General features: G+C 36.9%; 3 protein-coding genes and 1 non-coding gene across 8 annotated transcripts; 2 read left to right on the top strand and 2 right to left on the bottom strand.

The window, feature by feature from the left end:
• The first annotated feature begins 414 nt into the window (after window positions 1–414).
• LOC112512823 (exocyst complex component SEC8) lies at window positions 415–16,213 on the top strand. Of its 2 annotated transcripts, XM_025118963.1 has the most exons (26): window positions 415–555; window positions 678–781; window positions 1,164–1,550; window positions 2,545–2,649; window positions 3,407–3,516; window positions 5,828–5,989; window positions 6,802–6,934; window positions 7,029–7,135; window positions 8,463–8,770; window positions 8,873–9,036; window positions 9,130–9,245; window positions 9,522–9,583; window positions 9,978–10,093; window positions 10,177–10,226; window positions 10,416–10,516; window positions 10,917–11,029; window positions 11,330–11,437; window positions 11,799–12,002; window positions 12,199–12,284; window positions 13,386–13,581; window positions 13,675–13,752; window positions 14,161–14,262; window positions 14,515–14,589; window positions 15,397–15,492; window positions 15,574–15,623; window positions 15,949–16,213. In XM_025118963.1, exons 2-26 carry the CDS (start codon window positions 740–742, stop codon window positions 16,034–16,036), a joined length of 3,159 nt encoding a protein of 1,052 aa, XP_024974731.1. In that variant the 5' UTR covers window positions 415–555; window positions 678–739; the 3' UTR covers window positions 16,037–16,213. The 2 variants fall into 2 exon arrangements, with proteins under 2 accessions (XP_024974731.1, XP_024974736.1); XM_025118968.1 differs by lacking the exons at window positions 415–555; window positions 678–781; window positions 1,164–1,550 and having other exon boundaries at window positions 2,558–2,649; window positions 5,833–5,989.
• Window positions 16,214–16,248: 35 nt separating this feature from the next.
• LOC112512835 (putative ribosomal large subunit pseudouridine synthase SVR1, chloroplastic) lies at window positions 16,249–19,954 on the bottom strand. Of its 4 annotated transcripts, none has more exons than XM_025118976.1 (10): window positions 19,513–19,954; window positions 19,213–19,292; window positions 18,980–19,080; window positions 18,808–18,880; window positions 18,583–18,676; window positions 18,425–18,473; window positions 17,257–17,407; window positions 16,803–16,859; window positions 16,590–16,645; window positions 16,249–16,501 (listed from the first exon to the last, which is right to left on the bottom strand). In XM_025118976.1, exons 1-10 carry the CDS (start codon window positions 19,892–19,894, stop codon window positions 16,438–16,440), a joined length of 1,107 nt encoding a protein of 368 aa, XP_024974744.1. In that variant the 5' UTR covers window positions 19,895–19,954; the 3' UTR covers window positions 16,249–16,437. The 4 variants fall into 4 exon arrangements, 3 of the variants coding, with proteins under 3 accessions (XP_024974744.1, XP_024974757.1, XP_024974750.1); XM_025118989.1 differs by having other exon boundaries at window positions 19,009–19,080; window positions 19,513–19,947; XR_003069253.1 differs by lacking the exons at window positions 16,249–16,501; window positions 16,590–16,645 and adding an exon at window positions 16,967–17,085.
• A 451-nt stretch (window positions 19,955–20,405) lies between these two features.
• Window positions 20,406–20,478, top strand: TRNAK-UUU. Its single transcript has one exon. It is a non-coding gene; the product is annotated as a tRNA-Lys (tRNA).
• Window positions 20,479–20,944: 466 nt separating this feature from the next.
• On the bottom strand, window positions 20,945–24,051 carry LOC112523349 (U-box domain-containing protein 14). The gene is made up of 4 exons (XM_025132917.1): window positions 23,557–24,051; window positions 22,993–23,109; window positions 22,486–22,896; window positions 20,945–22,252 (listed from the first exon to the last, which is right to left on the bottom strand). Exons 1-4 carry the CDS (start codon window positions 23,827–23,829, stop codon window positions 21,185–21,187), a joined length of 1,869 nt encoding a protein of 622 aa, XP_024988685.1. The 5' UTR covers window positions 23,830–24,051; the 3' UTR covers window positions 20,945–21,184.
• Between the last annotated feature and the right edge of the window lie 634 nt (window positions 24,052–24,685).

The following is a 24,685-nucleotide window of genomic DNA, read 5'->3' as shown; positions in this document are numbered from 1 at the left end:
GACCGGAATGACACCGGTGATGGGGACGGTGGCCGGAGGATGAAACAAGCCGATTGTTTTTGGGTTTTCTTCCTTAAAAGCTTCATATATTTGTACAAGTGGCATATCTAGGTTTGTATTATAAAAAATTCATTAAAAAGAAATTGCAAGGACCAAATTACCCTCACGCGGTGGACACTTAACGGAGGGTTAGTTAACACAATTAGAGTACGGGATCCAATCCGTAATTTTTGTATAACCATAAGGACGAAATTTGTAATTTAATTTTGTTTTTTTTTTTTTATGTACGTAGAAAATGGAAGGACTGTTTTACCCCTGACCCTGTCGCATTAGACGCGGTTCGGTAGAAGGTTTACGGAGTCCTGATATGGTGTTGAGTCAGACGGAGATTGGTCAGGGTCAGCAGTTCGAAAACTCAACCATGGTTGAATACATATAGTTACAAGATTGTCAGTGCCCCCTTTTTCTCCATTTGCTGGAGCTCCACCAAGCTCTTCTAGTTCTCTCTCCTCCCTCCAGATCCTCCGATCACCATCATCTTCCTCTTGTTTTCCGGTAAGCAATCGCTATTATATCCTCTTCGCCGTTCGTGAACGGACTTTTCCGCACAAGTGGGTTGCAATATATATATATATATATATATATTTGTATATAATTGATCTCTTCTTTACTCGCAGAATTTTGATTTGTGGCCGGGACCTGTTTTGAATTCGATTTGTTTGTTTAGCTATTTCGAGCTATGGGACTCTTTGATGGATTGCCTGTTCCTAAAGATAAAGAGGTTAGTTCCAATTTAACCTTGCACCAATGTATTTATCCCTTCTTTGTCATGTAGTTTAAGGTGCTTTTAGTCTTAGAACAGTGAGGAATTCCATTGAATTTAAGTATGATACTCGACCCGTGCCTCTTGACTGAGAATGGTAGTGATCTGTTTTTTTCTTTTTGGGGAGGGGGGGGGGGTAATAGTGGTGAGATAGCAGTTTAAAGTTGGGGATAAAATGTTCTCTGCACACCATCATTATCTTTTTAGAGTTGGCTATAAGATTGTTATAGATCATTAGAACTGTATGTATATTTTCGAGGACTAAATAGTTAAGTGTGTATTACCTGGAATGGTAGAAGTATCTAGTTTGATATTAATATATGGTTTCTTTCTATTGCAGTATTTGAGAGATGATCTCGAGAATGTAGATGAGAGCTGGACTGTAGCACGATTTGATTCGTTACCTCATGTTGTCCATATCTTGACCTCAAAAGACCGAGAGACTGAAATCCAAGCATTGAAAGACCAGAGTGATATTGTTGAGGAAGTTGTGGATGAAGTTGTTCAAACTTATCATGGTGGATTCAACAGAGCAATTCAGAATTATTCACAGATATTGAGGTTATTTAGTGAGTCTACTCAGAGTATCCGGACTCTAAAAGTTGATTTGGGTAATGCAAAAAGAGTTATCGGTGCTCGTAATAAACAGTTGCATCAACTTTGGTATCGCTCCATGACATTGAGGCACATAATCTCCTTGCTAGATCAAATCGAGAACATAGCTAAGGTTTGTGTCGCCTTTTAACTTTATTAACTGTTCCATCTAGTATTTCATTATTTCTTTTGCTTCAAGAAAGATTTAACCTTGTATGATGCTGGACAAGATTTTAAAGAGGGTGTATTTAAGGCAAAACACAAATAAAACATGGGATTCTGAACTTCACACCTGGGATATCGAGGATCTTCTGAGCGTCACACTCAATATAACCTAAGGCATCTCTCTTGAGCATTATTACATCACAATCAACAGTGTGAAAAAAACTCTTCTGTTGTAAATTTTACTGAACTTCTCTTTCCTGTTGCTGAGGTTAATGTTGAAAAAAAGGGTTTGCTTCTGTCATCAAACCCATCTAGTGTGTTTGTTGACTGTAAGTCTAGCTAGTATCTGTAATTAATATTTAAGTTTTGATCTATACATAAACTGCGCTTGTCAAAGAAGATAAATATAGGCTCTGCCAAATTTTAAATGGCGTATTTCATGATTTGTATTGTTGTTTTGGTCGGAGCTTAAGCTTAGGAATCAATGATCATCTTTTCACTGTCCAATTAGGACATAGATTCATTCATTTCCGCAAGCAGGGAGGATCCAGAGCTAAGCCAATCGGCCACAATAAAATTACCTTCTGGGGAGGTCTGTTTCAAACTGAGGGGAGAAATACAAACACATACCCTCACTCACATTAATAACCTTTTTATAGGATGAAACTTGGTTTTATAGGGATGATAAGATTTTTATTGTAGCTATTTAAATGAAGTGCTATTCTGCTTTACCATATTTGTTTAGTTGCTTCTCTTACAATTTGTTCTAATCATATGCTGATAAAAGTATGACTCAAGAAACAGGACATGGTTTAGCATTCATCTAAGTTTGAAGCCTATATGCTTGCTTCCTGTTTCCCATCAGGCTGCAATGCTCACTTTTTGTAGTTTATATAATTGTATTTTCTGCTGCATGTTTAGGAGACTAAAGATCTTGGATTGCAACTGTTCATATGTTTCAGGTTCCAGCTCGTATTAACAAGCTTATTGATGATCATCAGTTTTACGCAGCAGTTCAGTTGCATGTCCAATCAGCTAGAATGCTTGAAAGAGAGGGACTTCAGACGGTGAGTAAAATTTAAATTTATTTAAAAAGGTTCTAGATCATCACCCTACTTTGTAGAGAGATGCTAGGTATGATACCTTACCGTGGTTCAAGGTGAAAACCTAGCACAATGAATTTGTTATTTTACTTGTGTTATAAAGTGGAATCAATCAGCAAAAGCTTCTGGAATTAATCGAATGCTATTGAAAACCCTTGACATTCGAGAGGTCAGAGATCTCTCCAAGGGAGTACAAAACAGAATACTTACTCTGACCCAGTTACAACTCATACACTGCTACTACAGACTACTCAACTACCAATTACAAAAGTGCCTCTAACTCACTTTCTTTATTCTAGTCTTCTGTTTCCACTTATTGAACACCCCAAATTACTTAACACCCCTCCTAGTGTATGTAACCGGATTGGAGGTTTACCAACTTGCTGTTGATCAAGGTTTACAAGCCCTTGATTACAGATGTTAAAGGGATAATGCAAGTGCATATTCACAAAAAAGGTTTCTGAGATAAGAACTATAATAGGAGGATAAAGAAGCCATCCTTTTGACATATTTGGTGACTTGAACATCATAACTTCAATCTTTCATCTTCAAATATGTAATAGAGGACGAACGCATAGGAGTGAAAATTACACTATTGTTCTAATTTGGTTCATGTTAAAGGAGACATGAAATTAAGCATCTAAATACTTGGTTCCCTTTTGACTTTTGAGACAGGTTTAAGTTTAACTTAGAAAATTTACATCCTAGTTGGTTTGGTCAGGTTGGTGCTCTTCAAGATGTCCGATCTGAGCTGACAAAATTGCGTGGAGTTCTCTTTTACAAAGTGCTGGAAGCTTTGCATGCTCATCTTTATAATACCGGTGAATATAGGTAATTCTGATTTTTCTGCTTAAATCATTTTTTGCAATGATTACTTGCTTCTTTCCATGTTCTTCAATGTTACTGATCTCATGGATGGGAAGGGCCGAAATAGTGTTGGGCATTGTCTTATCTCATTACAATTACTCTCTCCAACCCCATATGCTTCAATTCCGTATTTTGAATTCAAAATTTACCATGAATTATTTTACCTGTGCAACGCCATATTTTTATGGCACTCTTGCATGGTTTAATGTGGTCACAATTTTAAGTAAGAATCTAGGATAGGTGAACTTTGTATAGTGGTTTCTTCAACTCTCAAATGTCAAATCAAGAGAGTTACCATGGAACACATATGGTTTACTACACACTTACCAAAATACCCTCCTGAATATGTTACCCACTTTGTACTCCATAAGCTATCAGATAACAATATTGACTTGTAGATGCTGTCTCTCTATCCCAGGCAAGGTTTGCATACATGCTACCCTCCCAAATCCCACCTCTTTGTGGGGTATACCGGGTTCATTTGGTTTGGTTTGGTTTATTATAGACCGATATCAGAAATCCCTATTCAGGAGATTCTTTAATATTTTTGTGAAAGGCGCAAAAAGCTGATCTGGAGACTGGTTCTAGATGTGCTTAAGATTGTTTGCTTCATTAATGTTTTCAACTCCTGTCAGTTCATTTTTTTTTTCAATTTCTTTATTTATAAGTTAGACATCACAAACGGGAAAAAGAGAGAACATTAGCTGAGACCTGTCGAAGTAATTTCAGATGACAAAGAATGTAGAAGACATCGTTAAATTTAATTAATAAAATTATATTTAAGTAAAATATTTAGAATTATAGCTGGGCTAAAAGTTACTCAACAAGTAAAATATAGGCTGAACCTGACCAAGCTTCCTGAAGTCTGAAAAAAATTATGTTTACATAAGCACATCTTTTATCTGCGACTCCTTCAAGATTTTCCCTTTTGCTTCTTCAAAGAATTAATTTCAGAAAGGAACTGTGGGGGCAGCACTAAGGATTATAAGCTGAGAATAATATATAATGAGGACATTGATATGTGATCTAAGTTGGCCAGGGGATGTATTCATTGGTATTAGTAAAGACTAAGAAAAGAAACCTGAGGTGTTAATTTGTTCTTCATAGGGAGGGACTAACAATGAAAACAAGTCCCTCTAAACGACTATTTGACAACTATTTTGTAGATGAACCCAATTCAATTCAGTGGGATCTTTCATTGAGACCTTTAACGTTTTGGGATATTATAGACTTTGGAAAGAATAAAATGGAGAAACAGCCGTGGGGTTGATTTTTTTTGCAGGATTTCTTCACCATTCTACCTGACATGTTGGAGGGTTCCGAATTTATTTCATGCTTGTAGATCATATAAAGAATTTTCATTTTGTCACCCTGTTCGCAATAAATGCGGAGAGAATATATTGAAGTTGTTCTTCCCCCTAAGTTCATTTCGGGCTGTTTAAGTGGATCATCCAATGCTCTCTCAAGTGATTGGTCACATAGAACTGTGGCATCCTTTTGTGCAAGAGATGCAAATCACATGCAGTTCTAACTGACAATTGATGTCTCCTTTGACTAAGTTATTGCTTCACATTTCAGATAGAATATGATTCTAAGCAAATGCAGGATCTGTGTGTTTGTTTTGTATAAAAATTTGTCCAAGTTCTGGGTTAAGTATATAAAATTCCCGGGTACTCTCTAAATAAGAAGTACAAGGCAAGGGAATCTACTATCTTTCTTTCTTTTCATGTTTATGGTATATTTCAGCAGTATGCCGTTTGGATATCTCCCTAACAGCTTGCTTCATAGACCAGTGTCTCATCGCTAGTCCCACGGCAGTCAGTATCTCAATCTGGCCATAGTTACCTTTTACCTTTTAGCCACCATTACGCCCTTTTTTAAAGTCCTAGCTCCTACACTAAGAATCTGTCTGCATGATTTAAGTTCAATTATTGAGATCTTTTTCCTAGTCCCTCGTGATTCAGTTTCAATTACAACTTGTTATGTAAGAGATTTGCTAATAAATCTTACCCAACAAATCCTATTTATATCTTTAGTGCATGGAAATACGAGCATACATGGACACACCATTTATAATTATATGTTACATGCTGTCAGTACCAATATCTTGTTGCAGCTAAAGGAGCATCCATTGGCTTTGGCATCAAATATATCTTCTTCTTGCTTGCTATGGCTTGCATTTTATCAATTGTTATTCGGATTTTGGCAGCAACCATATTAAAAAAGATGCTGCTAGAAAGAGGGATTTTGTAGAACTGATAATTTTTTAGTGCAGCTCAGCTACCCCTAGTATGGATGAGAAGGATGATGTTATTCCCACCACCACAGTTGCTGCTTTTTCAATGAATAATTCACAGTCACTCTCCCGGAGAACCAGATTGCAGAAAGGTGACAGTCATGTTGGTGCATCTGGATTTGCTAGTTCTGTTGATGGAGGGTAAGATGAAATCTCAGTTCTTAATGACAATTCTATGGGAACCTCTCTTACACTTCGCTGATTTTGTGTGGATCCCATTTCAGCTATAAACTACTTTAGCATGTATGAATGAGTTCATCTTGTAGCAAATGCTTCTTTCTTTAGTCCTTTGTGCTATTTTTACTCTTTATCTGGTTATTAATAATCTTATCAATGCATTATCCAAAAGCTTTCAAATGATGGCTAGACCTTCTTTCTCTAGCTTGGGAATCTTTGTGAATGTTTATAAAGTTCTTGCTTCGACAATTCAAAAATTGGAGAGGGTTTTTTACTAATGAATCRATAGTCAAACTCATTCCATACATTATATTGCTACTTTTCCAATACAAGATATTCATCCTAGTCACTATGGGCGTATTTGCCCAATTGACACATCTGAAGGAATAAATGTTGGACTTATTGGATAAGTTTCGTCTATGTTTGTTAGTTTTAGTTAGTCTTCTCTTAATTCTAATAAGATAGGAAATTATTCCCCCTCAAAAGCCAACTCACTGAAAAATAGTACTTTTGGAATTTACTTCAGATGTAGGTGAAATTCCATAACTGAATTCTTAAGAAGGACAAAGAAGTGCAGGGTTCTCTACTTATCTTTATGATATTTTCTGTTACCTGGAAGAACTCATAAATGAGTATACTTTTTTATGCTAGTGCCTTTAGTTTTTCATAAATGAGCATATAATTTTAGAATAATTTGGTACAATTGAAGGTTATTGATATCATTTGCTTACTCACGCACGTGGCCACTTTTTGTTTCTGTTTTCAATTAATTTCAGTTCCTCATACGACGGCCATGATGACGATGGCACACTTGACATTCAGGATGGTGCTGACAATAATGGAAAGGATATGAAGAATATTCCTCGTCTTCCAACATGGCTTTCAGAATCCACTCCTGATGAATTTGTTGTATGAACTGTGCAAGCTTTCTAACTTCGCCAGTAAAATTCTAGAAGGTTCTCTTCTTTAATAGGCATAATATTGGGTTTCTGATTAATTGTAGGAAACAATGAGAAAAAGTGAATCTCTTCCTCATGTGAAGTATTTGCAGACCATGGTTGAGTGCCTTTGCATGCTTGGCAAAGTTGCAGCTGCTGGTGCTATAATCTGGTATATTGTCTGTCTATGATGCTCCTTTTTGCTGCTATAATTTACATTCATGCTCCTTGCAATAAATTTTTGGGAAGTAAATACATTTGTGCAGATTTATTCATGGTATTTTGATTCTCCTAATATTCCTTCCTGAAAAGGAAACATAGTTCTCATGCATTTGGATGACTATGAACTTTCTCCTCTTAGCAGATCATGTAAGGTTTTTCACTGTGTACTTGGTTGTATTACATACTACATAAATCTATATGAATCAAAATACCAAAGGAATTTTAGTGACAAATGGAAGCAAATACAATGAGAAGTATGAAGAGAACACTGGTGGTAAAAATCAAGAAACCTAGAAGGAATGAGAAGTCAACATGAAATTGTGTAAAGTTTTCAATCTTGATATGGGAAATGTTTCTTTTGTTTCAGAATCCAATCCAATGAAGTTATTACATTGGGCATCCATAGGGCAATAGCTGCAACAAGCCACATAAGTTTTCTGCCTTCTATGACAACTAGGAGGCTGGGTCGGAAGCAGCCATCCTTTAAAGAAACTGTAACAACTCATCCCGTGGACTTTCTTAAGAATAAGAAAGAAAAACCTCATGTAAAATACCGTGAGTATGGAGATGCTGCCAGGAGAGAGTTTGTTTGATGTTCTTCGAGTTGTTAGTTTCTAGACCTGAAGTCCTGAACACCATGCACCAAAGGGTGTAAGATCATCTTGGTGGTTGAATGATTGGAAAAGAAAAATAATTGTTAGTTGTGGATATCTGTCTATCTAATAAATGGCAACTGGCTTGATGTGAATAGAGGACTTATATGAGATGATGTATATTAGATGGCAAAAGCATGATACTTATTTTGTTCCCTGAAAATGCAAATGCAATGCTTTGTCCCAAAATGCAGAGTTGCCATTTTGGAAAAACACTGTTAAAATACCTCTCTGCAACAGTACGAATAAATGAAGTAGCTCGTATTTTGGTTGACTAGGTTTAGTTAATTAATATGAGACTTAAATGCAAGGTATTGTAGGCATCTTGCTGATACTCAACTACCTCTGTTAAGATGATGTTGGGTCAAAAGTTGCATTTCTTTCAGATGGAGTGTGTATGATAAAGAAACTGACAAAAACCAAAGCAATATGAGCAAGAAAAATCTGACTCTTCGTGCTCCCTGTCAATAAGCACACCATCTTTAACAAACTTGCATTGATTAGATATTTGACTCGAAAGCCTGGAGAGACTTTAACAGAATATATGTCTGTTTGCTACATTTTTTTTATGTTGTTTCAAATCTAGACACCGATATTCACATTTTTTGTATCTTTCATGTATAGCCAAAGATTGAGACCGACAATTCATGAGATCATCACATCAAAAATTAAAGCTCAAGCCGATTATGTAAATTCTTCTAGGCCTGGTGTTGGCCAGGCTGCTCGAACTGCTACAACAGGTCTTCACTATGTAAAAGGACAGTTGCAGAGCTACCAACTACCAAAACAAAAACAAAAGAATGGGACATTGTTAGCTGGAACACTATTGGCAGTCAGCCCTGTCTCGCCTGTGATGGCTCCCATGGGTGCGGCACAGTCTGCAGCAAAGGAACTTCTTGATTCTATTCTGGATGCTATTGTTCGGATATTTGGTTAGTATAAGTAACTTTATATATAAATTTGTGGGTGGTGGGTGTTTGTGCACTTGCTATAGTTTCGATGTAATCATGATTTGCGACTGTTATATTTTTCAGATAACCATGTAGTTGTTGGAGAGCTTCTTGAATCAAAATCCTCTCAACAAGCACCCATGAACACACCAAAATCTATGGTGGCTGAGATATCTGGGAACCCTGATTCTGAAGCATCTCGGGACACCGGAGGCTACACTATTGGGTTTTCCATGACGGTTCTGCAGGTAGTTATTTGGCGGTTGTGCTAGTCTCTTTTTCCAATCTTATGAATATCAATATTTAGTTCCTGATGTTAAACTGCATGGTAACTATCACAGAGTGAATGCCAACAACTCATATGTGAGATTTTGCGAGCAACTCCTGAAGCTGCATCTGCTGATGCTGCTGTTCAAACAGCTAGACTTGCAAACAAGACTCCTTCAAAAGAAAAGAGGCAAGAAACTATAGTTTAATTCTGTTTTATGCTTTTTTCTCCTCATATGCATTTGGAGCATTCTACCTCTTGGAGAAAGTATCTGAGCTCTTCTGTTTATTTATTTATTATAATCTTTATCCTTTATTTGGAGGGTTGGGGTCTTGATGACGATGTGGCCAAAATCCCGTATAACGTTAAAGGGGAAACAAATGAAGGATTCTTAATGCATTAGGGACTTGTATAATTTTACAGCCTTTTTCCGTACACAGAGAATATTAATACTTGTGGTTGCAGGGAGGATGGCCTTACATTCGCCTTTCGCTTCACTGATGCTACACTATCCGTTCCTAGCCAGGGTATGCAAGACTGCTCTTTGCCTTTATGTTAGCTATTTCTTTGTGTTCTGCTTATATTTGTGAAGTTTTTTTCTCATCAGTTTGGAATGGAAAGCATAGTCTCCTTTTGTTCTGTTGCTGAAAATATTTATCATATTATGCCTTGAAATTGTCAACCTTCGCAAGCATCTCACCTTTGGTTTCTTACCCTTGAAACCTTTATACTTGTTGTGTATTTAGGACCCTCTATGCATGTGAATGTTCAGAAGGTGTTCTGGCCTTGAATAGTAAAACTGTCACTTACCATATAGCATCTCAAGTGGATTATCCAGGAAAAAGAACCTTTCGTTTGCTAAAGAATTTCTTTTTGGATTACAATTGCACTTCCTTATTTTCCTGTGTTTCTACCATTTAGGGTTACAAGGACGGAATAGAAAAGGTCAAAATGTCCAAGAAGGTTATGGTTCAGCTTCCCTCCTACCAGAGCAGGGCATATATCTAGCAGCATCTGTATACCGTCCTGTTCTACAGGTTTGGGCCACTTAGATCTGCTCTATTTTTTGTTAGCCATGCAGGGTAACATATTTTCTACTTCATTGACCTTCTACTTGCAGTTTACAGATAAAATCGCTTTAATGTTGCCTGAAAAGTATTCTCAATTAGGGTAAGCTTTGTGCTGATTTCGTGTGTATTCAACCATCATCTTATAGTACCTTGACCTTGTCCCTTTTTTCTATTTAGGTTTTACTAAACTGCTTGCACATCTATTTGACTACCATAGATAGATATCATGCACTATTCGCTTCTATTTTAACTTCTGTATTTTTATACAACCAGTACTCTTATGTTGCAGGAATGACGGGTTGCTGGCGTTTGTTGAAAACTTTGTAAAAGATCACTTCCTGCCAACTATGTTTGTGGATTACAGAAAAGGCGTGCAACAAGCAATATCAAGCAAGTTCAATGAATCCTTACCTTTCAATTTAGTTGCTAATAGTTTACCAGATGGGACGAATAGACAGTTCATTGTTTAACATTTTGTTCACCAAGTACTTGGTTACTATACTATTCATTGCTTATTTCTTCTTTTTGAGTTTGAGATTCGAAGAATTTTCAGATATTTAATTGTAAGATTGTGTCATGATATGGTATCTTATTTTAGAAGTTATTCTGACATAAAGTCAATTTTAGTTGTTTTGATACTAGAAATTATGCAAAAGAACATTTGGCACTATAATTGCTGTAGAAAGTTATGCAATACTAAGAATGTAATTTGCTAAGCTCATTTCTACTTTTAGCTTTGTTATTTTGCTTCATGGAGGAGCTAATTTCCAGTTGGGATTTTTTTATGTAGGTCCAGCTGCATTTCGCCCACGAGCAAATCCTGCTGCTGCTTACTCCCCGTCAGTTTCTAAGGGACGGCCTGTCTTACAAGGACTTTTGACCATAGATTTTCTGGCTAAAGAGGCATGTTCTTTTATCTTCTCTTTCTTGTTTTCACTAACCAGAAAGTGATTTAGTGGCTTAGTATACACATGCTTATGATGGATGTTATAATACAACCAAACAAGTCATATGATTTTAGTAGATGAGTGAAGTTCCTTGTATATACACATTGTAGTTTATAAGCTAATATTTGCTTAAGCAAACAGAGAATGACATTTGTTTGTGGAGTCACTTGTTCACTGTCTCCTTGTTCTCATTATTATAATCATCATCGATGTTGGTCACACTAATGTGTTTTTAACTTGCACAATATTATTCTAGGTGCTTGGGTGGGCTCAAGCAATGCCAAAATTTTCTGGTGACCTTGTGAAGCATGTGCAAACCTTCCTTGAAAGAACTTACGAAAGATGTCGGGCATCATATACAGAGGCATGACTAATTCTTTAATTTCTTCTTCATTTGCATTGTTTTCTCCATCATCCGCGCAACTCTCTTTCATCATGTCTTTGCATAGTTTAGGCGACTCAGACACCAAGAAAAAGTAAACGCATGATAAGACTTACATTCAAGTTTATATGTTCTCATTTTATACATTTAGTGTATGAGTTAGGAGATAATTATGTGTTTTCAGTGGTTTTTGTTTAACCTTGTATATATACGCACCCATATACAAATACCTTCCCAGTATTTTCTATTTTTAGAATTGTTGAATCTATTCATCTTTTTCTCTCAACTTGGTGAATTTTTATTCTTAAAGTTCCTCAGTTTTCTGTGGTTGGTTATATATCAGGCAGTTCTTGAGAAGCAAAGTTATATGCTTATTGGAAGACATGATATCGATAATCTGATGCGACGTCATCCAGCAAGTGCGTGTTTGCCAACTTCACTTGCTCAGGCAAATGCAGATGGTCATGTCACTGGCACTGATGCTGAAACTGATGGGATCGAGCTGGAAATGAGTGAACTACTGATGAAACTAAGGCCAATCAAACAGGTCGGTTTTCTTCTTTTAAATGTTCTCAGATTCTATTTTAGTTGTCCTTAATGATTTTTTGGTTCTTGGCTGTTCTTTAAAAAAGGTGAAGGCTATTGAAACTAACACTCGACAATAAAGTTCCAAGTTCAAACTGTTTTTAGTCTAGTGCTCTACTTGTGTATAAGCAGGCACTTACAATAATCTCCTTTTGCAGGAATCCTTGATTCGTGATAACAACAAACTCATATTGTTGGCCTCCCTTAGTGATTCGTTGGAGTACATTGCTGAATCTATAGAAAGGCAAGTTTTTATATAAGAAATACACTTACCTTCAGTTTCGTTCTCAGGATACTTTTACATTATTGACCCTTCCTGGTCCTAGTAGCTTGCCCCAAAGCTATGGTTTAATAGGCTCGTGTGTGCATAAGTTAAAGCCAGCAAAAGTGTAGGATATAGCATCTTAAAGTGCCTCTTCTCTACAAATTACATGATAATATGATTATATTGCTCGAAACATGAAGTGACAATATATCCCATAGGACCACCTTAGTCCATGAAAGACATGATTGGAAGTTATATGCAAGCTCACCATTGTCAGATTCTAAATGGTGTCAGGCGTGGCGTGGCGGCAAGATCAAGCCTCAAGCGTTAGGAGCCACGACGAGGCCACGGCATTTTTCAAGGCGTGACTTATTGCGGCAAATCTTTATATCATATAAATTATTATACATATAAACATATATTTTCTTCTATTACTCAATAAGTCAATGACATTAAATAATTTAAATTATGTTATATATTAGAAACTAACAAATAAGACATTAAAATAAGTAAAACAAATCAAATATTGCGTCACAAAAACCGCACATTAGGTTATGGTGTGCCACAGGCTTAACATGGAGTGAGACACAAGCCTTAAGCCATTGCGCACCACGACGGTTGTTGTGGCGAGCTTTTTTGAACACAGCCATTGTGCTACACTGAATTCTTTAGATACTAGTTGTTGGCCTGTGATTTGCGCGAGATTTAAACTAGGCTTATTTATAAATAAGACAAGCATATTTTAATTTAGATTTTCAATATAGTATTCATAATAAAGATACTAAAAGAAATATTTTGCTCTTAGTTGTGTAGTAAATTGGATCACAAGGATCAAAATCAATATCTTAGTTAACTGGAGATTTTGGGAGGGAAAATTTAGTAATTTGAGTTTAAAGCTTTACTAAACAAGGAGCAACAAAATTAATATGAGATCTCTAAAAATCAAATTATGACACTTCTCATGGCACAAAGGGATGAGATTTTGGAATGCAGATTACACATCATCCATTGACTTCTGCAATGCAACATGCTTTTGTTGGTTGTATACATATAAGCTTTACGTCACTCTGCAATATACAGGTTTGGGAATGCATCAGGAAAAGCATCTGATCAAGTAGAAAATGATGTTAAGCCGACACCTTTTCATCATAAACGAAGTAGCAGTCTACCTCCTAAGGATCTGGCATCATTTGCTGAGGATTACAGAAAACTGGCAATTGATTGCCTAAAGGTTTTACGTGTAGAGATGCAATTAGAAACAGTTTTCGATATGCAGGTTCGTCACATGTAAAGTAATGTTATAGGTCCAATGGTCCACCATTGAAGACAATGGATTGGTGATATCTTTAACATCGTATCATGTTAACAGGTAATGGCGACAAGGGAATATTTAGAGGACCAAGATGCTGAGGAACCTGATGATTATGTTATATCTTTAATCACTCAGGTGAGCGTTGTTTCTCCTTTCTATAGATAAAGTCTATAATCATGTCTTGGTTTTTTTAGCAAACTACATTTTTCGTCCCCGTGGTTTGTTAAAGAATGCTATTTTTGTCCCTGTGCTTTTGATATTACAGTTTTCGTCCCTGTGGTTTATAATTTATTGTTGTTTTCATCCCTCGTGATTAACGGTAAGCCACTTACAGGGACGAAAGTCCCATTTTTTAACAAACCACAGGGACAGAAAACATAGTTCACTCTTTTTCTTCTTACTTCCTTCTCCTTCATCTTTTTTCCAATGAACATTTATGGTGAAATGTTCCAAGACCATCTTATTCCACTAAACATTAGCATTTTTTTTCTCATTTTCGTAAACCTCCTGCACAATATTCTAATTAACTTTTTGATGCCTTAGATAACTCGTAGAGACGAGGTCATTGCTCCTTTCATTGCTCCACAAAAACGGAACTATGTATTTGGTGGAATCTGTGGTGTTGCATCACATGCATCCATCAAGGTTTGTACTTTTTCATTTTGGGTTGCTAAAATTATGTCACAATCTTTATGTATTAATTTCTGATATGCCAAATGGGCAGTCCCTGCTCAAAGAATTTCATAGTTTGCAGATCTTACCAATTCCCTCGCTCGCACACTGAAACATGTCTACACACAGCAAGCCTGCTGTTAATCTATTTGACCTCCTACCATAATGCATCATCATAACCGTTATATTGATTATGACATATAAATATTTCAAACTGTCTTTCAGGCTTTGGCAGAGATGAAACGCATCAACCTTTTTGGGGTTCAGCAGATTTGTAGGAATACAATTGCACTAGAACAGGTTTGTGTTCTGTGTGTAAGCTTCCTAGGAGTAAAGATAGCTTGCTTAAAGTTGGTCCCTCAGTCTAAAAGAGTCCACTTAACAGTTTCTTTCCCCAAAAACGGAGTCCTATTTGGAATATTCGCATCGGTATAAAATTTTGACATTCCTACATTACCCTTTCCTTGTTTCAAAAAATGTCTACAAGTTGTGGGATGGGATGCACCAACTGATCACCTTTTCGGGGTCCAGCAGATAATAATTTTGTTGGTTTTTAAGTGAAACCAAGTGTGAAATTGTCCAAAAAGATTATCTTCAAATTCTTTGCGAATTTCCAAAGTTTCACCTTTTTCTTTTTCCAACAGTCCGAGTATTATCATGTGTGGGTGTGTGCGTGTTTCTTGTGATCGTGTGTCAGGAACCTTTAAAAACCTTCAATTGAACTACAAGGATGGTGCCCGATTGGTTTGACCTCGAGCTTCGAAGGTCAAAAATGCCTGGAGGTCCTAGGTTCAAATCCAAGGAGGAATAAAAATCCCCTTATGGCTAAGGAGGTTCAAATGTGGTGACTCTGGACTACCCACAAAGCGGGTGGTCGCCTTGGGATTAGTCGGCTCGCATAGCGGGTGGTCGCCCTGGGATTAGTCGGCTCGCATAGCGGGTGGTCGCCGTGGGATTAGTCGGCTCGCATAGCGGGTGGTCGCCCTGGGATTAGTCGGCTCGCATAGCGGGTTGGATATCTAGGTTAATCGGAAAAAGAAAAAAAAGACCTTCAATTGTGTAGCTTTATGATGCACCTAACAATCCAAATGATTATTAATCTGATAGGCTCTGTCGGCCATCCCTTCAATCAATAGTGAATCTGTGCAAACGAAGTTGGATCATGTTCGAACTTACTACGAACTGCTAAACATGCCAGTTGAGGTAATTTATTGAAATGTGCATTTCTCAATGACATCCACGCTGTTATTTTGGAAATTTACAGATGTATATTTTTGTATGCAGGCCTTGCTTGCTTTCATTACAGAGCATGACCGCTTATTCACTCCCATTGAGTATGTCCTTTCTGAGCTCGTTTCTGCACTTCTTGTACTCCCAATTACTCCATCCTAAATGTCTACAATAAAAAGGCACCCTATTATTATCCTTTTTAATTAACTGAATGACAATTTTACCCTTGTTAATAGAGGAAGTAATGAATTTCTTCATCTTATAATTAAAGGTAGAATTGGAAAGACATTTATTCTACAACAAACTAAAGTAGAAATGTGGAAGCTTATTGGGTGTAGGGGTTTTGTCCGGCCTGAAGACCGAGTTTACTCTTACATAATATAGTAAGTTTGAAATGACAAGGAAAACTGATGAACCACCTTGTTGTAGGTACTACAATCTTCTGAAAGTGCAAGTGCCTGGTCGGGAAGTTCCAGACGATGCCAAAGCTAGGATGGCCGATATCTTACCTATTTAAGCTTTCGGCTTATGGAAACGATACATCATTCAAGTTGATGCTTTTCCCAGACAGCCCCTTCTCCCCGGAGCTATTCTAAATATGTGTTGTTTTCAATCTTCTTTTTCCAATCAATTTTGTATTCTTTTTGTGGACATATAAGCTGAAGATATCGTAAGTAAGTAGTATGTATTTCCTTGTAAAATAATGTTCATTTGGTTTGAGGCTTGGTGGATTGGAATTGGTTGTAGATTTGAAATGTAAAAAAAAAAAAAATAACATTCTTATGAGTTAATGATTTACACCTTTAAAATCTTCTTCCTTTCCTAATACCACCATCATCTAAATTCTAAAATAACAAATGGGACCCACAAAGAACCCAAAAAAATTCTCTTGATTTCATTTTCAGCTGTTTGTTCCAATTACTTGTCGTCCCACCCCAACGCCTTTAATTGAGCTGCCTTTAATTCAATGTGTTTTCCAAACCTATTAATAACACACACAAATTAATAACTGAATCCATCCATCCATCCTTTTTATAGCAATATCAAACAGCCAAATGTAGAATACTTACAGAAGATCTGGTGGAAGCCTGAATGCACCAATACGTATCCTCTTTAGTGAATATATCTGAAATTTATAGGAAACAAGTTCAAAATAACGCCATTTTTCTTCATTTCCAAGGTTGCCCGCATGGATATGCTTCCCACATCCCACCCAGATTCAAAGGAGTATTAGTGGGAATGATAACATTGGTTTGCACATAGATCATGAATTGGAACTCTACCTGAAGTCCTGCACTTTTCACAAGTTCTCGAACTTCATGATTTCTCCCTTCATGAACCTACATCCAGTTGATTCAATTAATTGCCAGACTCTCACATTACAGTAACACAGTCTAACAGCATGAGAAGACCATTTGACCAATTTTCCATATTCAGATAGTTTTACCACATCCCGAGACATAGCTTTTTGGCTAATACACATTTGGATCTCATCAGAATTAGCTCAAGTACCTTGCTTTCCCAGTTACCACTATAACTGTACGTGGGTAACTATCAAAGGAGATCCTAACAGAGCCATATAGAGAAAATATTGATTATCCATTCTAACCCATATAATTATGAACCATTATACCTGTTTGTTAGAACAAAAGGCCATAACAATAACAGGGTTTGCTTAAAAGGAGATGATGTATGTCGCATTGAACTGTTTTTCTTCCATACAATATAAAAAATTACCACAATGCGAACACGAGCTCTTGATTTATCAGGCTGTTGTGGTAGAAGTTCCACAGCATCTGGGGTACAATGGACACCATCGATGACTGTTCCCTCGCTAATTGCTAACAAGTGTCGTTTATGGACTGATCCATCTATTGTTGCAATGTACCTTCAGCCACGAAAAAAGGTAAGCATCATTCAAACTTGATCTTTAATAATAGCCACATTGGCCAGAATAGCTGGGCTTGAGCAAAATCAACAGTCAGCTCGAAAGATGGAAAGCAGGGTAAAGGGTCCAACAATAGTAATTCACATTTGAACGGTAGTGATGGACTTCAGATTGAATGTACCGGTTCTTATAAGCTAAATACCAGGCATGCTTCTCCTGTCGAGTTTCAATTCAATCATTTCTTCAACAATGTAGCTTATCAATAGCTAACGGTTAAACGTTCTGTAGAAGATGTTAAGTTAATTAGCAGTCGATGCTAAAACAGGTCCTCTCTAAGTTAATCATACCTATATCATATCGACACTGAGTTTTGATGATTTATTATAGCAGAAGCTGGACTTCAATTGCTTTATTTTACTCCACATCAACATTCGTCATAAATATTTAGGTTATGTAGTTATAACCTCCATCTCTCCACCTAAAGCTCATTCAGGGAAGCTACTACCCTAAAACATCAATCCCTGATACTGACATACTCCCTCAGTTCCGTATCTCCACCTACAATAGATGGCTTTTTCGGACACTTTTTTTGGCAAAAGATTCAAATGAAATAGGAACTTAGAATGATGCGCTAACTGGAACTACTACAAAATTTCAATATCCAAGAACAAGGACAAGCATGATTCATGAATTCTTGCGGAACGGAACCATACTCTTGAGTCTTGACAGAAGATAGATCTTCCCAAGAACAAGGCCTATTGAAAATAACCAATATAAAGGGATTTCACAGTCGACAATTTTATTTTTCCTATCCAAAAGTCAGTCCTTTGTCTGATGGTATTGAAACTGAACCTTTTATTGTGTCAAGTCACATATGTGAGCACGCATTTTTTAACAGGTATGCACGTATTATTGACTTGTTGATTAGAGAAAACTAAATCTCTAACAATTCTTGGCATTGCATCATCATTTTGCATTTTGGGAGCAAATTACAACTAACAAAATAGGAAACCTTACTCCTTGGATAAACCAGATGAAGGATGAGAAATTTTCTGTGCAAACTCCCCTGAAAAGCATAATGGATCAGTTAATTGCTGTGCATCCAGTAATCATTTACTTTCCATAAAGCCATAATCCCACAAGATGATGCACCAGAAGTCTAATTGTACAAGTACCATCGTTTGTCACAATAATCAGCCCAGTTGTGGCGACATCTAGCCGTCCGACAGTAAATAACCGGGGTTTTGGTTGCCCTGGATTTCTTTTATCCTGCATAAAAAGTCAGTAGATTCAGGCAAGTAACATTCAAGGAGCAAAACAGTACAAATGAATGAGCATCTAGCTTCTTTATCCAAAAAAAGCATTTCAAAGGTACCACATGACGTTTATATAGCACTTACCCAACTCTTCATATAATCATTGAACAGAGATATGACCGATTTATTTTGGTTCTCTCCTGATGAACAAATGTACCTGCAATGTATCAGATCAGTAAACTGCAAAGACACATGGAAACCAATACATGGACTATAGAAGAATATTCAAATGGGATGTATTAAACACAAAACAAACCCTTTTGGCTTGTTCAGAGCAAGATAGACCTTTGGAGGCAGCTTCTTAGGCAGGCGATTACCATTTACATAAATCATATCTGTCTTAGGATCAACTTTAGTCTGCACGAATGATCAAAAACCAATATTACGCTAAGAATAATGACAAATGATTCTTTGAATCTAGTAGCCAATGGCAATTACAAAAACATATAAAGAATATGAATAAGCTAAAATATCAGCTATTAATCTGACCTGGGGAGTATTGCATACAGAACCATTAACAGTCACACGACCATCAAAGATTAGCTCCTCACAGCTCCTTCTAGATGCCACTAACAAAAAAGTTCACAAAAATTCTTGAGAAATTTGTAACAAATCTCATGTCTAAAGCACAGAGCATAATCTTTCTACGGACAAAAAAATGTTAGCATATAATTTCACAGCATCTTAAATCATAAGTTACAAATAACATCTAATGTAATATTCGTGAAAAAGTCGATCCTAATTGTGGATAATGGACGTGATTGATAAGTTGTTCACAGAAAATATCACCTCCGGCAGCAGCGAGGACCTTACTGAGCCTCTGCGACGAGGATTCCCTGAAATTCTCGTTGTAAAACCTCCTAGCAGCTTTGGAATACCTCGGCTCCGACGTCAATACTTTGTTCGATCTCACTTTCTTCTGTGTCGGCGACCTCACGGCGGACGCATCCGCCATGACATGGAATAGCCGAACCGAAGAAGCGTCTTCGATCCATGAAACAACGAGTTTCTTATCAGTTAATGACAATCCGGAGGTGGTGATGAATTCAGAGGAACGAGAGGAGAGAGAGTAGGTGAAGGATGGACGACAGGTAAGGTGGTTTCGGGTAAGAGAGTAGGATTTGGAGATGTGAAAGGTGGATAGGGCTGTTGTTATGGCGGCTACCGCCATTGAAGTGGTGGTCGATGGAGGGGGGGTTTATGGAAGTGCTCTGTTCACCGGTTTGGAGTCGGAAGAGATAGAAATACGGAAATCAATAGAAATAGTGATTTTTAGTTTTGAGTTTTTTATTTATTTGTTTTTACAACCTGATAAATTATTTTAAATATGTTTTTTTATATGATTTTGATATTTAAAAGTCGCTAAAGCTTAAAATTTGATCAGTTTGAAACCAAAAAAATTCCAATGAATTTTCGTAATCAAACACTTTTAATTATTAAATGAATAAGCCGTCAACTTAAACATTAAACCGTAAAAAAATACGGTTTAATTATGAAATAAATAAGTCATCAATGTTATTAAGCAAAAAATAAAACAGGTCCATAAAGACTGGGTTTGATAAAACTACTTTATTGGTCGTCAAACGTCTAAATTGTCTTAATGTAAACAAATATAACTTCTTTTGAAATAATAATAAAGTATAAACTACACAAATAAAAATGATATGTAGAGTAAGCAAGAAGCCGTTCTAGCTCAGTTGGTAGAGCGCGTGGCTTTTAACCACGTGGTCGTGGGTTCGAGTCCCACGGATGGCGTTTTTATACGATTCTTATTTTGCTTCGTCTTCTTCTTTTGATTTTTTTTTTCTCCCTCTGAGCACTCAAATGGTGAGCAGAATTTTGCTCCTTAACAGGTTTGATCTAAATTGCAATGTTCATTAAGTTCTCTTTTCGGATTGAATAAATAAGCAAGTGTTTGATTGAAATTGATTTGATTTTATCTTGACAAATTGTAGATCAGGTGTTTGATAACTTACCGATTTGGATCTTCGTGGTTTCTCAGGTAATCCAACTTCACATTTAGAAACATTCTACTTGATTTGAGATTTGATTTCAATTTTTTGACTTCAGATTTGACGTCGATTCTTTGAATGTTCGACAACTTAGCAAATTGTGTCTTAAATTTTCAACTCACGGCCATTAGTTTTGAATTTATGTCAAGAAGACGTGTTTATGCCCAGATTCGATTAACAAACAGATCGTAACCAGCTCTAACAATTTTGCAATTTCATGTTTCTTTTGAAGGGTTTATTATTCACAGAACAAATAACAAACACGATACAAAAGGAAAAACAAGGTAAGAAACTTGATCAGTTTAGAACTTATTGACATACAAACAAGCCTGGTCTAAATGAATCATACCTTTACGTTTTCTGTATCGTTTAGTAGCAGAAATCACCATTCTATCGGATGTCTTGATGTATATAAGTTCATTGTAACCACGACGATGTGTTCCAAAATGTCAAGAACCAATCACGGTTTCAACAGATTCTACTCGTTGGAGTAGTTCCAATACACTCCCAGCTTTTCTCTTCGCTCGATCAGTTCCATTCTCAGACAATTCCTTCAACACTTCTTCTGCTCCAAGTTCTTTCATCATCTTTAAAGAACGAACATCACCTGCACATAAAGACCACAAAACCGCAGAACCGTTCTCTCGGTTCCGGGCTGACCCCGTTCGTATCACCTCCACCAAAACTGGCATTGGGTCAGCTTCAGCAATAGCCATCTTCCCTTCATGGTGACTAGCAAGTATAGCCAAAATAGCCAACGCCTCGTCCATCATCCCATGGCTAGCATCTTCAAGCAATCTCATCAATGGTGTCACGATCCCTGCCCTTACTGCCCGAACCTTGTTTCCTTGATAGATACAGAGGTTAAAAATCGCGGTAGCAGCGTCTTTTTTCCCTCGAGGAGTCCCATCTTGAAGCAAATTGATAAGAGGCTGTATTGCACCGGCGGCTCCGATAGCGACTTTGTTTTCATCCACAACCGACAAGCTGAAAAGAGTGGCGGCTGCATTTTCTCGAGCTTCTGTACTTCCGTTCTTTAAAACATCTACGATATCAGGTATAGCTCCAACGCTCACAATAATGCCTTTGTTTGCCTCGTTTATCGACAAGTTTAAAAGGGCTGTAACCGCGTGTTCTTGAGTCCTACCATCATGAGACGATAGTAGTTCCACCAAGAGTGGAATAGCACCAGCCTCAGCAATGCATACTCTGTTATCAGCATTTCTTTTTGCTAACAATCGAAGCTCACCAGCAGCTGATCTTTGCTCATCCGAGTCCCCGATCACAAGCTTCTGGAGTAACGAGCCGATCACCGTCCGATCACACTCCGAACCGGTCCGTCTCGGTTTGTTGTCAGATTTTGGTAGCTCAACACCGTTGCTATCGCACCACAAAGCAATTAGACTCTTCAAGACATAGTTTGGAGTCAATGCTGTGTGTAGTAACGTCTGCTGAGTTTTCGGACACATTTTGTGTCCGGCATCAAGCCATTTTTGAATAGATGATCTCTCATACGTCTGCAAGATATCAAGAAGATGGAGCAAAAGCCGACACAAAAATAAATGCTCTTGGAACATGACCCAAACCGAACAAGTATATCCCACCTGGAGGTGGAGATCAGAGATGTACGCAAACCTGACATTTTACCCTTGGAACAGAACATCCTAGATACAATATCTTAGATGATCTCTCGGTTGTAAACAGGGTTTATGAACATTGCTAGAAAATATTTTAACGGGAGTTATCATACCTGCCCAGTTGACACAATCACTGGATCTTTCATCAATTCAAGAGATATCGGGCACCGAAAATCATCTGGAATAACAGGAGATCGATGCTTCATACTCTTTTCCCCATCCGATGTATCAACTTCGGGATTTCCCAACATCACAAGATCCTTGATTTTCTTGAGAAGAAACGACATCATCTCAAAGCGTTCTTCAGGATCTCCACCACTTAATATAGCCATATCATGAATTGCAATCGATTCCCTCTTTAGATCATTAACCATTGTAAGATACAACTTTTCAGATAGTCTTTTGACTGTTTCAGGATCAGGATCATTTCCCTTGCTCACCATAGCCAAATCTCTCTGAAGCTGCAAATCAGGTGAATCCATTCGCCCTTTCGCTCTTCTAAATTGCCCGTGCACAAGTTTTATCTGAAAACACCAACATTGTTGTTAAGTCATATAGAATTAGAGGAAAACCATATATTCATAATGAATACCATTCATTCTCTTTTGGAAGAAAGAGACCTGTTCATGAACTTCCTCAGACAAATTGAATCTATCATAATGAATTTGGCTCAGTGCCTCTTCAATCTGTGTCGTTACAACATGAAACTTGCCTGCAGTTTTGTCAAATTGCAGCGCCTGTGACACAGAACAAGAAGCTAGTTTATATGCTGTTAGGTTATAGCGAAAACGCACAATAAACCATCGACGTTTTTGATAATCTCTACTTCAACATAAGATCAGGTTTGGCTTCAAAAACTAGGATTCAACTTCAAAAACGATTAAGAATTCAAAGAAGTATGCAAAACTCATATCATACAAAATTTGTGAACCAAATCAAGAATCACTTTACACATTTCATGAATCTTGAATCATTAACCATTGTAAGATACAACGTCACCAAATGATGTATAAAACCATTCTTGCTTCTTTGAAACAGTCAAAATGACCCTCCAACCCACAAACAGTCCTTCTATAATTATATTTACAGTTAAGAAAAACAAATTTTGAAAGACACCCACCAAACTGATCATGCTCGATTACAAAACCAAACTATAGAATTGAAGTTTGAATTAAGAAAACTACCTGAAAAATCTTACTGCCATCATTGACTAATTTGAGGAGTTCCAAAGCCAAATTCAAAGCATTTCTCAAAGCCTGCAGGCCTTTACGATCACCATCATCAAGTTGTGGTTCATTATCTTTGAGTTCCTCAAACAAAGGGCTCAAAAGCTTCACTCTCCTCATCAAATTTCCGTACATCTTCCTTACAGCGTTTCTGCAGTCAGGTAACCCTGAGATTTCCTTGACCAAGTCAACAAGCTGAGTCACCAAATCTCCCCCTTCTTGGTTGGCCATTATTGAATATGAAGCTCTCAAAGAATTGAAGAACGGGGAAAGGATTTGAATTGTAATGGGGGTTTTATTGGATCGTCGAGTAGAATCATTAGAGTCGAGACGAGTTTCGTGTGAATATGATAGAATAATGGTGGAATCCGTAAGCCTAACACATATTATTGGGTGGTTAGATATGGCTTAAGAGAGAGAAAGTCAAAGGAACTGTTTTGTTTTGTGGGAAAGCACAAAATGTTAGAAGTCTTGGAACTGTTTTGTGAAAGGTAGAAATAGTAATCGTTAGGGTTTAAATTCTTTAGTTATAAAAGTCAAATAAAATATAACAACTTTTATCGGTGGATTAAAATCTTACTCGATAAATAAATGATAATTCTTAATTTTATCGATAAGCACTTATTCGAATGAGCGTTTGGTAAACAACCCCCAAGTGTCAAACAAATCTAAACACTTTTTCCAAAAATGTTTACCAAATTCTATCATTTAAGTGTTTACTGAGTGTTACTTATTTTACCTTTGAGCATGACAAGAAGCAAAAATCTTACCGGTATTTGAGGGAGAAGGCGCTTATTTGGTAAGTGTTGACCACGTAAAAAACATTTATCACAATTTATTTTAATAACTAAAAATTTACTTGAAAAATAATAAGGATGATAACTCTTGATAAACGCTTACTTTATAAATATTTGGTAAATAGAAACTTAAAAACTATATTTTATTATTATGTGATTGATACTATTGACTAGCCTCTTTACGTGGCTTGAGTGTATAGAAAAATTGCAATAATATTATTTAATTATATAAATATTATTTAATTCAGAGAAAAAAACTAATATAACACATAATAAAATACAATAACATA

Source organism: Cynara cardunculus (genome assembly GCF_001531365.2).
Source record: "Cynara cardunculus var. scolymus isolate 2C chromosome LG 1, CcrdV1, whole genome shotgun sequence".
Classification (NCBI taxonomy): Eukaryota; Viridiplantae; Streptophyta; class Magnoliopsida; order Asterales; family Asteraceae; genus Cynara; species Cynara cardunculus.
This window is presented reverse-complemented; position numbering and strand designations above follow the sequence as displayed.

Coding starts and splice junctions, on each gene's coding strand:
- LOC112512823 (XM_025118963.1), top strand. CDS start 740: ATGGGACTCTTTGATGGATTGCCTGTTCCTAAAGATAAAGAG. Junction 6,935..7,028: donor CCACTCCTGATGAATTTGTT/GTATGAACTGTG, acceptor GATTAATTGTAG/GAAACAATGAGAAAAAGTGA. Junction 15,493..15,573: donor TGCTAAACATGCCAGTTGAG/GTAATTTATTGA, acceptor TTTTGTATGCAG/GCCTTGCTTGCTTTCATTAC.
- LOC112512835 (XM_025118976.1), bottom strand. CDS start 19,894: ATGGCGGTAGCCGCCATAACAACAGCCCTATCCACCTTTCACATCTCC. Junction 18,677..18,807: donor ATGATTATATGAAGAGTTGG/GTAAGTGCTATA, acceptor CTTTTTATGCAG/GATAAAAGAAATCCAGGGCA. Junction 16,860..17,256: donor GAGCTCGTGTTCGCATTGTG/GTAATTTTTTAT, acceptor AACTGGATGTAG/GTTCATGAAGGGAGAAATCA.
- LOC112523349 (XM_025132917.1), bottom strand. CDS start 23,829: ATGGCCAACCAAGAAGGGGGAGATTTGGTGACTCAGCTTGTTGACTTG. Junction 23,110..23,556: donor ATGGCAGTAAGATTTTTCAG/GTAGTTTTCTTA, acceptor TCTGTGTCACAG/GCGCTGCAATTTGACAAAAC. Junction 22,897..22,992: donor CTGAGGAAGTTCATGAACAG/GTCTCTTTCTTC, acceptor TGGTGTTTTCAG/ATAAAACTTGTGCACGGGCA.